Raw genomic sequence first — 16,575 nt, forward strand, 5'->3', positions numbered from 1 at the left:
ACTCACAATGAATTCAGGTGATGTAAAAAAATTAACACATGCATCAGAGTTTCTCTCAAACAGAAAATCAACTAATATTTCAACTACTTTGCAGACATTCACTTTTCAACAAGAATACAAACTCACAAAGTATTGATGTAGTCCAAAAATTTAACACAGGCATCAAAGTTTCTCTCGAGCAAAAAATCAACTAATATTTCAGCTACTTTATACACATTTACTGATTCATTTTTCGACAATTTGATTACACATACATCTGTTATGTATGTACACAGACAAATAATGTGTCCGACGTCGAGACTTCTTTGGCACGAGTCCACACATTCCAAAATATCTTTACAGTCACATGACAAACACGACCGTGTGTACAGCGTTAAAATTGTCAATCTCATCGGCTATAATTTTGTATAAAAAAGAAGTTAATTCAAATTTCATACGCTGTTTTTTTAACAAATCTGTTTGACAAACCCCGCCAGGCCCCACCACAAATACTCCCCATGTTGACACAAGTCAGCCACTTCTTCCCCGCCAACAGTCCAGAGCGTCGTAAACAACCTCTTCACACTGCGGATCAACAAGATTTTCCCTGATTTCCCTCAGTTTCCTGCAAATGTACAGTTTGTCTTCCAGCTCGTAGACAATAGCCTCCACAGAGCCGTGGATTTTTTGCGGGTGTAGTCGTAGTCCGTATGCCCCCAAAAGGCGCGCGATGGCTTGTGGTAACTCCAGCTTAAAAAGTTTCTCTTTTATTTCCTCAATGTGTGAATGAAAAAAGTAGGGGTCTGGTTCAAAGAGACATAAATGTTGTAACTGACTAGGGTGGTTCACTTCACACCAAAAACAATGTTCCTGCAACTTTGTTTCAATGATGTGTTCGAGTATGACTCTCACAGCGGCCTTTATGAGTTTGAACCCCACTGGGGGTATGCAGCCATCCACGTCTTCATGTGTAAGTCAAATTCATTCTCCCAAGCTTCTCGCAAAATTCATCAAACCAACGGCGGTCTTCAGGCATGGTTGTTTCATTTACCTGTGACGTAGCTAGTCAGTGGTCAACAAGTCTTTGAGATGGGGTCCATATCGGAGCTGACAGTCTTTTTCATGCATGTAGAGAATGAGCAGTGATTCCGAATGGACACCCCCACAGTCACACCTAATGTCGGAGTCACACGTCTGAAAAAGTTTTACTTTGATGTCTTGGTATCTGTCCAGTGCATCACACCATTTGAACAACCTGTCAATCTTCTTGAAAACCGCATGTAGAGCAAGCATGTCTTGATCCTCTCAAAATCTATATCTTCACCCGCATTCAGGATCGTGTATTCGCCACAACACATATACACATAATCATCAGGGTCCTTTTCAAAACGATTAGCAAATATGTAGTGGCTTTTCTGTTGTGTTGCACTATTCTACGCTGCATTGTAGACATGTTCCAAACCAGCAACTTCAAGGTCTCACCAAACTTTGTTTCTGACGCCTGTCATAGCGTTGTTGCTAATAGTATCGAGAGGCACCCTCTTCGCACTGTTTGCCACTGTAGATGCAGGCATTTTTTAAACACCTAAGTCGTTAGACTTAGTCACAAACACAAGGATGCGTACAGAACACTGTTTCCAGGTCAAGCGTATTTATTACCAGTGGGACTGTATATGTCCTGACTACCCCTGTCAATCATGCCAGCCAAGGGAGGGCGAGAGGGGAGGGGTGTCCTCACGGGGGGGGGGGGGGGGGGGGGGGGGGGGGGGGGGGATGGTCATAAATCACTTTGATTGACAGTTTGAACTAAAGTGTAGGATACATACTACTTACTAACCTAAAAGTGATGTACCAACCAAAGATTAGTTATCATGAATCATAAATAACTTAATAATACCTATGGTTTACATTTATCAGATGTTTTCACTCTTTTTATTTATTTATTTATTTATTTATTTATGTTATTTTTAGAGTTTTTCTTCTGTGCATCAGATCATTAATCAGAAACAGAGACCATTCAGAGGTGGCAGAGAGGATCTGAAATAAACACAGAGATTGCTGATAAGAATGAGGAAGGACTTCAGGGAGAAAAACTGAAAGAAGGTTGAGAAAAAAACTGTAACATGACAGCACAAATAAAGCCTGGAATGCCTGATACTAATAACACAGAGCAAACAGCCACAGCAGGCACTGTGTGAGAAGAATGCTACGTAACTCAGCAAGCTGATCCAGCGGCCAGACTCAGCTCTTGGCCACACCCAGATCCTCTGCTGACAGTGAGAAAGAGGGTCTCTACTATCACAGGTTATGAACTGCCACATTGCACTTAGGACTCAACTGCTTCTGAGGAGCATTACTGAAAGACGGAGGCAGTGATTAAACTATAAGGTTATGTCACACGACGCACTCTCACTTATTTAATGCTCCTTTTGGAAGTTCTTACTGTTTTAAATTCTTAATGTTTCTTCTCTCATAATGTGGTGTAAAAAAAGGAATTCCCCCCTCAGGTCAGTAGAATATGACTTATCTGCTTCATCTTGTGAATCCCATACCTGTAACTCTGGAGGACCCCCCTCATCTCTGATCAGCAGGAGGTAACTCTGTCCATCCACCACAATCTCCTTTTTAAATCGTCCTCCTGCAATTTAGAAGCATGATGTTAGAAACCAAATTTATTATCCGGTGTAAATGACAGAGTTATTGAAAACACTCTACTAGCAAGTTCTTTTGTAGGGCCATGCTGCTTGCTTAACAAAGTGCACTGCCCTGACATGCTAATTTGAGATTCAGTTTAGCACCACCCCAATCCAAAACACAGTCAATCAAAGCCACCGAGAAAATATGATCCTGCGGCAGTTTTCTGTCGTTTTTACTGACCATGTTGCAACCAATTTCCATGGAGGATCTCCTGAAAGATTGATTAGCCTTGTTCTATTTTCTATTTAAAATTAAAGAAAAAAAAAAGTCGCAAAAGCACAGAATGGAAAGGAGAGAAACATACTAGAAACATACTAGTACTGGACCTTCTCAAAGCCTGGATGCCTGGATGCCTGGAGCCCCCCCCCCCCCCCCCCCCCCCCGGTTTCCATACCAGTCATTTTTAGCGGTACAGTCTCTCTCTTTCTCTCTCTCTCTCTTTTTTTTTTTTTTTTTTTAGTTCCAGCATGATCCACTCCATTTCAGTTGCTATTGAAAATTTTCGGCAAAATGGCGAACTGAGTGCTTGTTATTTTGAGAGTTCCGTTTGTTTGTCCCCCAAAGTTTAAAAACTAGCCCTACTTTTGAAAGCAAAACTTGTTTTACGGATATTGCTGTGCAAGGACTGAATTCCGACTTTTTATTTAACATTAGTCCATCGTTTGTAATGCATGAGAAAATCAACACATGGCATAGAAATCCCACCGCAAACTTGAATGTTTCATTACAGAGTGACGCAGACACACCAACGCAAAAGTATAAATGCTCACAATGCGTAGGCTATGGTGTAGGCTCCTCGTAGAGGTATAAATCAGCCTTAACCCATGTGGATTAATCCCATTCTCTATAAACCAGTTACTGGTAATTCCTTTAGGGGGCGCACTTCTGAGAAGAAGCAGCAGCACGATCAATCAATCTTATTTCATTATTCACGATAACTCAGCAACTTGTAGAGCAACTTTTCCCACGTGTGCATTTGTCTGAGCGAAACTCTGATGAGTTTCTTCTCTTGTGCTATGCTAGCAAATTTGCTTGTCATGTTGAGCATGCTATTGATATATAAAGTTAAGTGAATGATAGACCTGGGAACTAAATTCATTGCGTATAAAGGAGTGAGGGTTTTTTTTTTTTTTTTTTTTTTTTGTGGAGAAAAACAAAAAACAAAAAAACAATCGGAGTACTGTTGTATGATTGAAGATTGCATGATTGTATGAAATAAACTTGTGTGAGGCTGATAATCTGTATGTGTGTGTGTACAAGTGCGTCGTGTGATCAGATGTATGCTGGTGTGACAGACCCTTTGGATGTGTAATTCGATGCTCTGTTAATGTTACGCTGTATGTAATTTTTTTTTTTTTTGGTTATGAGAACGCCAGTTTTCTAAGTGTATGCTGCAATGTGAATTTTCCTGCATGTTGTTCTTTCTAAGTGCATCCCCAGCCACATGTACACTCCCAAATACACATGGACCTCTGCCTAAAGCAAAGAAACCTACCCAGGTAGAAACTGTGGGACAGAAAAGAGTTATATTTTTTTTAATTTTATTTTGTTCCCTGAGGCATCATTATCAGTATTGTAATCTGTTAGGCAATTCATGTTGAGAAGTGAATATGTTTCTTTTTCAAAAAATACATACTAACCTGTTTTCTACCAAACCATATTCTTGTTGTGCTTTTCTGCCCGCTTACTATCCTCCTCCCCGAACCTAGAGACATGGTGTTAACTGTGCTGTGTCTGTTAGTTTTGAGTTATCAATTAGGGGAGAGACCACCACGTTACACAGGACCTGGGATGACCGGTCCCTCTTGCTGTGAGGCAACAGTGGTTAACCACTGAGCCACCATGAAGCATGTGCACATGTGTGTATTTGACTGACACATTCTATCAGTTAAAGATTTTTTGCGGTATGTCTGGAATGTTTTGAATTCTGACACAATTCATTACCGCATGAATTCAAAAATGTCAAAATCACTGTATATGAAATGAAATGCAGAACAAATATGGTTAAACTTAATGAAACCATACAAAGCATATACTATGAGAAGATTTTAAAAACCAGCACAGTCCAGCTAATTGCACAGGATGGCTGAGTAACTGTTGTTACATCTGTTTTCCATGCCTGGATTTTGCAGCAGTGCTTGAAATATCCATTAATTAATTTCTGAAGTGCCACAGCTGAACTGCCAATCATAGGTCAACCAGAAATTTAGACACTGAGAATATTACAGTCCCTAGACTTAGAGCAGGGCTTCCCAAACTTTTTATCAGCCGAACCCGCTTGAGTTTTTATTCAATAAAACATATTCTTAAAAATGAATTTAATTTCCATCACAATCTCATAAGCTCCCTGCAGTTCTGCCATGAACCCCTGGATGTCCACAAACACCCGGTTGGGAATCCCTTTGTTAGAGAATACCACAGAACACATTAGATCAGTGATTCTAAACTCCAGTCCTGGAGGCCCACTGTCCTGCATGTCTTTGTTTTAACTCAGGACTGACACACCTGATTCCACTGATCAATGAATCATCAAGTCCTTGATTAGCTCAATTAACTGTGATAATGAAGAGTTAAAACAAAGACGTGCAGGATGGTGGGCCCCAGGACTGGAGTTGAGAATCACTGCATTAGACTGAGAATACTACAGTATACTGCATTCAGCAGAACATGTGAGATTGAGAATACTACAGTATACTCCATTCATCAGAACATGTTAGACTGAGAATATTACAACATACTCAATTCATTAGACAATGCCTGTCTCTATTTACCATCATACTCAACTTTGACCACATCTGGAAATATCATTTATTATCGTACCCTAGTTTGACTACATCTGGGAAAATCAAAACACTGACAATAAATAGTTTTCCCGCATTATCAGCATCTTACAATGGTTAACCATTTACAAGCACAAAATATCAGTGTACTACAAGTTACCTGCTTACAGGTTTTCATCTGAGGGTCTGTATGCAGGGCTGTATTCAATAAAATTTGTTACAAGAATCTTAACTGTTCTAAATTGCTTGAAATTCTCTGAGCCACTCTGAAACGGACACTGTTGGCGATTGTCATCTCTGTTCTTCATCCTTCACAGAACCTCCTTGGCACATTCAAATACATGACATATGGTTTGATACAGACGTTCATTAGATAAGGCTATACAACAATGACTTGGGGCTCTGCATGCAAGATCCACACACACCATCATATCATGTTTGCACTCCAACAACTACAGTAATGTTACAGGAAATTAAATTGCTGAAATTCAGAGATTCTACCCTTGAATCAGTTTGAGGAAAAGAAAATTTCCTTTTAGATATATACAGCATTACATATATCTTACTCAAAGCATTACATATATCTTACTACCTGAATTACTTTCATATTATTGATCATCTTCCACTTCTACTCTTTCTATATGAGAAATCTCTTTCTCATATAGCTGCCAGTAGAACAGTAGAACAATAGTATAGAGAAGAGCAGAGCTGGACTGGAAAAAAAAAAAAAAAATGGCCCTGGCATTTTTGGCCCAGACGGCCCACCACAATCGGTCGGACACCATCCACCAGTACACCACCATTGCGGTCCCCTTAAATATGCGTACCAGTGTACCTTTAATCTGATTATACAGGTCCGGAATTGTTGGAATTCCCTCACAAAGATGTGCAAAAAGCTGTACAATTTAAACAATACCATACTGATCATGAGCAAATAGCTCATGATCAGTAGTTAATTAATTAATTAATGCTTAGGGCTAGGTTCAATATTATTCCATTTGATACTAACTATTCAGTTCATACAGATTTCAAGTATCCAAATACTGCTGATGAATATTGCATAAGGTTAATAGATCACCTTTTTGTTTTATATTAGTGTTCAGAGAGGAGAAATAGTTAGATCTTTGTATGTGATAGGGCAATTAAATCAATAGTGTGTTTGTTTGTTGGGGGAGTTTGACCTACAGCTCATGCGGCTAGAGTAGTTTTGTTCTCAATGATTCCCTGCATCCTGAAATGTAGCTGATGCAAGACATGGAGTGTTTTATCCTTATTTTACCAGAGAAGTAAATCAGCACATTTCAAACTTCCAGACACATTGCAGACACACACACACACACACACACACACACACACACACACACACACACACACACACAAAAAAAAAAAACCTTTCTTTTGAATTCTATATTATTCCATCTTTGGTTGACACTGAACAGGTAAAGGAAGGAACTAATTCTGTTGTTAGCTTTTTGTGTGAATTCCCAATTGGACTAATGTTTACATGAGTCTCAGCAAAGCAGACATCTTAGTATTGCACATGGGAATTACATTAATCCTGTTTTTGTTTGTTTCTTTAGTGGAAAAGGCAAATACTAATGGACATTGAGAGACTGGTGATCATTCATGCAACAATTTTTGCAGCAATTTTTTTTTTTTTCTTCTTTTCTTTTTTTTTCCTTGCTATAATTTTCCCTTTTCCCTTTCCCTTTATCTTTCTAAAATCAGAACTTCAGAGAATCATAGGACTCCTGTTAATATTGGAGTTATTCTTCCGTTTTGATAATGGCTTCAACAACAAAGGTCTGATCTGCTGTCAAAGGTTATGTTGTCTTCCTTGAAAAGGAGTTCCACTTCAGATAAAACATCAGATAAAAATGTGACATGAAACAATGTCTGGAAACTTTCTATGCAACAAGGGCTTTAATTGCATCATGAAATGCATGAGGACTTTTTTTAATAATCTAAAATATGCGTTATTTTCATAAACCCGTGGCAGTTACTGCACTGCCCCATGGAAGTTACTGCACTGAACCCGGCCTCATGGTATGCATGCCTCTGAGTATAGATCTGTAAAACCACAATTAATTTCTTCATCTAAGAAGGCCATGACAGATACATACTACAAGTCCCAGTGGTTCCCTGTTATGCAATGTACTCTTATGATAGTGTGACAACTGACACTTACCCTCAGGTGATTCCTCCTGCACATAGGTTCCTGTGAGGTACCGGTGAACCAAGGCTGACTTCCCACTGGAGAGGTTTCCCACAATGCCCTGCAAAATTACAGAAGGGTAGCACTTAGGTACTTTGTGATGTGAAAATGTACAAAGGGCATAATTAATAAAATAATTGATGAAAACAACTCAATAATGCAACAAACACTGGAAAACTAAGTAGTTTAAAGTAGTTTAAAACTCATTAATTTATAACACTTTTGAAATGCTTTGGGCACAGTGTGAGACCAAATACACTCCCAAGAGCTATACTTGGATTTGTCAATGCAGGCACAGAAAACCTGTTCAGCACTATGTGGGAAGCACTGACAACAGAGGCTGAAGCCTGTGTGTCTTAGGCCACCTCTTTACTCTTTTGTCTTTGCATTGTAAAGGGATGCTTACTAAGTGTTTAAGTTTGATTACAGGGTAGAGAACTGGACATATCCTTAACATGGCTCTCAGAGAAGCTCTCTTCTCTGACAGCTTAGAACCATGTCATAAGTTTGATGATGTGGTGGCTCCAAGTGTCATTTTAGCATAATTAGGTCTTTCAAGTTTGCTGACAGATAGCTCTGGAGCAACTGGAAACTGGAGCAATCCTAGCTATGACTCAGGACTAAGAATTGTCCATTACCTGGGAGAGCAATTTGTCATTGTCACAGAAGTTGACTTAATTCCCAACTTCATTTGTGCCAAATACACACAGAACAAAGCAAATAACAATGGCCGATTTATAAACTCTCTGAGCTGAGGACTTTAAACATGCAATTTGCCATTTTAAAGACAAAAAACTGAACCCAGGAGGCTTGTGAGACTACTCTCCACATTGGAAAAGGATGTCCAAGGGCCTGCTCCACCGTGGTAGGGCTGATGAAGGAGTTTTCCACCACTGCATGAGCCAAAATGGTGCAGTTGCCACTGCGGCTGCCTCTTTTGTCTTCTTCCTGCTTCATGCCCTTCAAGAGCAGGGTGCAAAAAAGCACAAAACTAAAGACCTCCACCTTGGACTGTCCTCATGTCCAGAGTCATGGATGTCCAACCTCTTCAAGGCCCTTTCACTGGCAGTGCCAGTGGCATCACCATCAGGATATTTATCTGAATTCCTCTCTCAGCAGTGTGACAGTGTATTCCAGGACATACCATCCCTTCTGAAGGACTATCCTGATGTGAGTGACTGTCATGCTGGTTCTGAAGGACCACACCAATTTGAATGTGATTTTGGTTTTGAAGACGTGACACACCTGAAGTCCTAATTATCTTGCACACAACTCTAAACAAACAACATTCTTCCTTAGGACACCAGGTGACAATGTTAGGTTTGTATCTACAAATTTATGGGTGTCCTTTTAAGTTCAATTTGAATTCAATTGAAATATTGAGCAACATGCTGAACAGATGACTCAATGATGCTTTTGCAAATGTGGGGATATTGCCAAAGGCTAAAGTGAGTCCTGCTATGTATTCAGAGAATACTGGGGGGGGAAATCTATATGCTTTTATCTCATATCATAATGCTTTGTTTACTTGCATTAACCACCAAACTTTGATGAACTGATGAACTGACACATAAGACATTTCCATGGTTTAGCTCCTGATTATATTTCCATACTGGAAATAAATAGTATAAATTTATAGTCCATACTGTCCTCGAAGGTCAAAGACATCATCTGTTCAAGTGCTATAGGGTATTCTAGAGCTTGCAGTAAGAACAAATGAGATCACTCCTTTGCCATGTGTTACGTCCTGGGACGTATTTGTTGTTTCAGTTTTGCTCTCCCTCTCTCTCTCTCTCTCTCTCTCTCTCTCTCTCTCTCCTCCTCCTCCTCCTCCTCATCCCACTCCCGCCCCATTTCCTTTCCAGATTGCTGGCGGTTCGCCATTGGCTGGACGATGGGTGAGGGAAGTTTGAAAATTCGACTTCTGTGCAAGGCACAGCTGGGCTCATCCTCCTGCAAAACCTCTGCCACCACGCGAAACACTTGTTTAAATCTATTGCGTAGAAGATGTGGACTCGTGTGTCCACATCGAGCGTGACTTGTACATAGTTGTAAATAGTCGTGTTGTGTCGTGCTGTGTTGTTAAAAATACTTTTCTGTTCATTGTTAGTCAGCACTGGCAGGGGGTGGGTGCCGTTTTATTTGGCTCATGTTTTCTCCTGTTTATGTTGGTTAAGGAGGCAGGGAAGTTCATTTGTATTTCTTTTTAATATTATTTTGGGTAGGTAAGGTGGTTACCTCTCCTCTTGGTTAGCAGTGTTTTGTTTATTATTTTGGCCTTGCCCACCCCTGAAGTCTTTTGTGTTTCATTAATAATAATAATAAAGCTGACTAACAATCCTAAGCGTTGATGTTCATGTTGTGTTATTGCTGGTGGCAAGTTAAGGAGGGAGCTCCACACAGTTATGTTCACCCTACCCTAGACGGGGTCGTAACACATGATGTGATGTTTTAAAACTTAAAAGGTGTTTTATGATTATCATTATGGTTGTTGTAATTACATATACTTATTGTTTAGCTTTAAATGTGTTTAAACATTAAAGTTTATTGTCATGTTATTCTGTTTTTGTCATGTAACTGTTGTTTTTACTGTACTTCTATGAAACCATTTTGTGTAAAGTAATGATGATGATGATGATGATGATGGTGATGGTTGTTGTTTTGCACTGAGGTGCTGTGGCAAGCATATGCAACCTTCTATCACCTTTATTCTTCCAAAGTGAAATAATAAGCCTCTATTAATGCCAAAAAAGAAGAGTGCCTTGTTTCAGGGGATTTTATGTAGAGGCCAAAAAACCTGAAATACTTTCCTTAGAGGCTAAAAAAGTGAAATAAAGTGTTTTGTATAGAGGCTTAAAACCTGAAATTAAGTGTTCTCTACAGAGGCTTGTGATAGTGCTTGTGTTGTGATGCATTATGACTGGCCTATGAGTTCAACAAAAACCATGGCTCAGATAAAGCAGGTAATAAACAGACACACAGCAAAACAGTTAACCCCCAATAAACATAACAATAAGACCTTAAAAGTCAAACAGAACTCAGCATATAAAAAAGGAAAAAGAAAAAAAAAAACTGTCTAAATTTTTCTGAGAAGTAGTACTGATTACATTCAGAGCTTATAAATCTACTATTAAAAAAAAAAAATGATTTGCTTTTATTTCATTTGAGAAATCATGAAGTGATGGTATAGTTACTTAAAATGGCTTGAGATTTTATACTCATACAATCTATGAAAACTGAATTAATGATCATTCAGTATTGTGGCTGATAATACAGTAGGCATTCTTCATGGTCTTATTTATCTGGAGTGAGGCTGTCCCACCATCATAAAACCACTAAAGACAATAAACTGTTTTACAGTCCTATCAGGAAACATAAAAAGTGTAGAGTTACAAAAGACATACATGCCTGTAGGAGAAATCGGCAGAACTGGTCTTTCTAAGGCACACAGTTTGAATTATTTTTAGAGACTTTCCATTAGTTTAAACACTGGAATATTGTTGAGCTAACTGGTAACACTTTACTTGGATAGTCGGCCCACAAAAGGTTTACAGGGTATTTGTAACAGTTCAACATTTTAAATAACATTATGAGATTCAATTATTCGTATATACTCTGTTGAACAAAATTAACAATATGGTTTACTAATTGTTTGTTGAATATGTGTGTATACATTAGGCTATTGAGCATTTGTGTAGCATATGTTGACTCTGACCCTAACTCTAACCCTAACCGTTGTTGAAGTTCAACTAAATTACTCTGAAAACATGTAGGTATGTTCATGAATCGTCACATGTACTCTATAAACCCTCTGTGGACGGACTATCCAAGTAAAGTGTAACCAAACCTTTCAATTGCAACATCCTTGATTTGAACTGTTTCAATTATTTCAGTGTTCTTCCGATAAAACCAATAACAAATCACAGTTTTTGCCATAAAAGGTCACGCTTTAATCATCCTTGGGAAGCACAAATGTACAAAGAACATTCACTGTATTCTGATTATGCAGTCTCCTATCCTGAAATGTTCTGGAAACCCAGTCTACCTGTTATGAAGCTGCCATTTTTCCTGTACCCAAACTGTCACATTCCCTGTTGTGCCATCTTTCCTTTGCAGATTGCTCTGTAGGCACATTTTTGTAGGCACATGGCTGTTTTTGAGACATATTAACGGCATCTCACCTGAGGTGATGGCAAAAAGTCACATGAGCACTCTGCATCTGCATTCTTATCCTTTAAAATGACTGCTGAACCCTTGTTACGACTCTGCACTGAGACTCTATCACTGCCTGAGTATAAATGTGCATGATGCATTTTGCCACTGTGCAGCATTGTCATGTTCTGGGATGATTGTGAATTACATTTTTCCTGAGGTGAAGCAACTCCATCATTATATACTTGCAGATATGCCAGTGATGCACAACATATTTGTGAGAGACCAATGAGAAACAGGAACTTGTTCTACAAGAGCAAGCTGTTGATAGAAAGAAAATAAACTGTTTTCTGCCATATGCAGTGATGTGTGAAAGTGAAAGTATTCCGTGATATGTAAAAGTGAAAAACTCACAACCTTTGTTCTCCTGTGATTTTTTAACTGTAAGCATGGAGGGTATCTACAACTCATATTTAGGTAAAGTCATGAGAGGAGTTACAGGCTTTGTGAGGTGAAATGTGATGGATTATTGACGAGGGTTTCACAGGAACACTTACCACTTTGAGCTCTGGTACCGATCGGCTCAGTGTCCACTCCTGGCTGTTAACAAAGGAGTCTGAAAAGACCGAAAATATACTGTTAGCGAACACATCAGTGGTTTATTTTCCTTTGTACATTGAGGTTCTTTTGTGTTGAAGCAAATGATAATTGGCATCCAGTAAAGAATCATGTGTTGGGTAACAGTGCTCGCTGATGTCTAAAAATAGTGCGATATGATCATTGCGTATTATTACATACAAATCTGTTGAAATTTGCTCACCAACAACTACTATTTAGATCACATTAGAATATAGAGACATTTTGCTCAAAACATTTGTGCAATGGTGCAGACTGTGAGAGGAACAGAAGATGGGTTACATAAACATGATCTGCAGATGTGACATAGGGCCCGCCATTGGTAAATTATAATCAAATACAACCAATGGTTTCAAATTCAGCAGATACCAGCAGATTTCCAAGATAAAGTGCATATTCTCCCTTTGCACAGAACTGCTAGGATCCAGGTTAGTATGATGATAATACGGTACAAAAAGCACAGAAAAGACTAACACCACATTGTGACTGGTGGGGAGAAAAAACAACAACAAAAAAAATACAAAAAACAAAAACAAAAAACAAACAAACAAAAAACATAGGTATGTATAATGTCCCTGAAGATCATCAAAGTATGCACTGTCTTTCCAAATAAATAAATAAATAAACATATACACACACACACACACACACACACACACACACACACATATATAAATATATATATATATATATATATATATATATATATATATATATATATATATTGCTGATGGTAACAGAAAGATCATGTGTAGAGCCCCACTCCTTTATGTATAATTATGATTGTTTGCCAGTTACATAACCAACAATGTGACCATTCCAGTTCACTGCCATCCAACAATTCATCACACATGAGCAATGGTCAGAATCTGGGGATAAAAGCAATATTAGACATGTGGACTTCAGAATTCCAGTAGACTTCAGAATTCCAGGTTAAGTTTAAGTTTAAGAGTTTATTTGTCATATGTAGGTTAACACAGGGTCAACGGTACAATGAAATGTGTGAGACGAGAGAAACAGGTCAACTCAGCCATAAGAGCACACTAGTCGTAAGAATAAAAGTACAGTAGGGGATTTAAATAAATAAAGAGTAAGACACTAAGGAGTAGAAGAGCAAAATAGGGGATTAAAAAAATAAGAGTAGGAGAATAAGGAGCTAACTAAGAAAAAAAAAGAAAAGAGAGGTATGAGCAATGAACAATTAAGGTACAAGGAGGGTGCGCATTAAATATAACAGAATATGAAATAGAGTATGAAATATACACTCTATACATGTGAAGCAGGCTTAAAATTAAAATTTAAAGTGGCAAGTGTGAACAACGGTATTGCACATGGGGGATGTACAGCTTTATGTACCAGTGTAGTGTCAGTGCAGTATCATGTAAATATTGTGAATCAGACATGGAGTAATCAATGTGCAGCAGTGCAGTAGACAGTGGACAGTGCAGTAGGGGCACCAGCGCTGGGGTGCACTGAAATTTACTGCTACACCATCTAATAACCATCAGGTTTAAATTTTCACAGCAATACATCAGTAAGCTTGATATTAATCAGAAAGTCCTTGAAAAGTTTAATCTTAATCACTCCAGTATGACCTGTTGTTTGTGTGCAATGCTCCTGGCCCAAGTTATTCAATTAAAAAATAAGTTAAGTTATTCAATCAAACAATATGTATATAACCATCCGTATTCTTAAAGCTCAATGGCAAGTTCAAGTGTACATCAAACTACGGAAGAGGAGGTCTGCACAGTCTTTCACCGAGGCTTTAAACCAGGCGAACGTTTTCCTGCTCCCGTTGACAACCTGATGCACGTCTCCAAACCGACTCGGCAAAATAGCATGCAGACTTCTTCCTCCATAGTTTGGTGTCCGCCGGAACTTGCCATAGAGCCATAAGCACACGGTGTTCTGTCACTCCTGTCGCATTTTGCAGCAAAGGTTTCTATGAAACCAATGCTTGATATGAGATTATTTACTATTTCTCTACCTCTTTAGGCCATCCCTTCGCAAATTCCGTGTCAAATTTAGCTCCCCTACTTAGAAGGTCCTAATACCAAGAGAATAAGGACCCCTTAACGAAGTCCAAATTATTGCCTCATTCAAATTTAAACTATTTAACGTTTTTTCTTGATTATCTTTGATTGTACTGTAAACTTTTACCGATGCTAATGTTGCTCACTCAGTAGCCTATCAAGAAAAAAAAAAGAGAACTTATTTAAAAAAGAAAAACGACTGTCTTGTGATATGCTTGAGTATAAACTAAATTTTATATATTCAGAGTTACATTTATACATTCAGAATTACATTTATATATTCAGGAACTGCATATATATATATATCCCTGTCCTTCCTTTCTTTTAGAATCCCGGCAGTCAGAAAACCCACAAACCATGCTTTGTGTCTGCCACCTAAGCTTTGTGTTCAGTTGCAGGTGAGGGCAAGCACATTGCCTTTAAGGCCGTCATATCAATGCCAGAGGAAAGTACACAAGGGCCTTTCATAGCCTACTCATCAAACAATTCGGGCAGGCAGGAACAGGCAGGTGAGACTCCACTTCGGGCACTGTTCAGCTTAGTAAAAGAGTTAGAGACCTCTTAACTTTGATGGGCACACCTATATTCCTGTAGCGCATTTAAATAGTGGAAAGAGTAGAAGGGTTCAGCAAGAACCGTCTCCTCCGAAACAATGAAAAAAGCAGATGACCAAAATGGACAGTTTCCCATGGATAAAGGCAGATGAATTTATTAACTTTTAGCTGATTCAAAACAGACAATTTTATGTAATTCTCGATACAAGGGACAGGCATACAGCTAAGCCCAGAGTGTTTTGTTCAGTGTCACAGATACATTTTTACCTCCTTTTACTTGTTTCACCTCAGCATTTAACCTGTGAATGGAACATCAGTTATTTTATTGACTTAACTGGTCAAAGTAATTTTGCGTGGAAACACAACTTGGTTTGTGTTTGCATGCAGAGACATTATAATAAAGAGAATGTGAACAGTTGTCTTACAGCTCTTTGATTCTATGTTTTGTTTCCCATCATTACACAGCATATCAATATTCCAAACTCTAAACATCAGACCCCAGTAACTTTCTTCTTCCTGGGCCAAGGCAGTAAAACATTCTTACTTAACACACATACATGTATTTACCCAATTAACAAACAATATGCTCAGTTAAATCTATGCATAAAGACCCTTATCTGCTACCTGGATGAAACCCAAGCTGCGTATATATATATATATATATATATATATATATATATATATATATATATATATATATATATATATATATATATATGTGTGTGTGTGTGTGTGTGTGTGTGTGTGTGTGTGTGTGTGTATATATATATATATATATATATACACACACACACACACACACACACACACATATATATATATATATATGTTAAAAATCAACAGCATTCGGTTTAAAGGTGTTAATCAGCATAGAGCTTTGGCAATATTTGTGGTCCCTGTACATGGTGCTTTGTACTTTGATGAAGTGGGCGTCTTTCTAAATTCACAATTCCCAATTGTATTCCCAGAAAGTCTCTCCAATATTAGGATCACCACTGTGGCTCTTAGGACAGCTTTAGAACTTACAATTTAGTGATTCAAACTATTTTTTTAACACTCTTTCAGTAGCAGTACTATAGATGCTAAGAGTTGCTGTGAAGTCCCATCTTTCTCTCATTTTTTTCAATTATTCCATGCTTCACTATAACACCTTTGTTTAAAATTACTATAACAAACAGTATTGTCAGATGTACAGACAAGATTTTTTTTTTATTTTATTTACTTGTGCACAATTTCTAAGATAAAGTTCAATTACTTTTAGCAACTAGTTTTTCTCCACCTCTGAAGTATACTGTCTCTTGACCTAGGTCAAACCTACACACACAATATGCTTAAACTCCGCAATTTAAAAATTTCCTTGGCCTCAGTAATCTTCAGCATTACTCTGACCAGAAGCAAGAGCACTTTTATGATGATGGTTGTGGACCATCAGAGCCACTACACGGATACATTAAAATTACACATCTTACCTTCTTGAGTGTCTGTGATAATAATTTCCAGCTTTTTATTTTTGGCTAGGGCACTTTTGG

At 38.3% G+C, this 16,575-nt stretch overlaps 1 protein-coding gene across 1 annotated transcript in view; it reads right to left on the reverse strand.

Moving 5' to 3' along the window:
* The window catches only part of agap3 (ArfGAP with GTPase domain, ankyrin repeat and PH domain 3), a 168,340-nt gene that overhangs the window by 94,149 nt on the left and 57,616 nt on the right, over nt 1-16,575 (reverse strand). Inside the window, exons 2-4 of the mRNA XM_030767656.1 lie at nt 12,381-12,439; nt 7,645-7,732; nt 2,532-2,617 (exon numbers count right to left, since the gene is read on the reverse strand). Of these exons, the coding sequence (XP_030623516.1) occupies nt 2,532-2,617; nt 7,645-7,732; nt 12,381-12,439 (233 nt within the window). The remainder of the gene's footprint in view (nt 1-2,531; nt 2,618-7,644; nt 7,733-12,380; nt 12,440-16,575) is intronic.

The sequence above is a fragment of the Chanos chanos genome, chromosome 3 (assembly GCF_902362185.1).
Source record: "Chanos chanos chromosome 3, fChaCha1.1, whole genome shotgun sequence".
Lineage (NCBI taxonomy): Eukaryota > Metazoa > Chordata > Actinopteri > Gonorynchiformes > Chanidae > Chanos > Chanos chanos.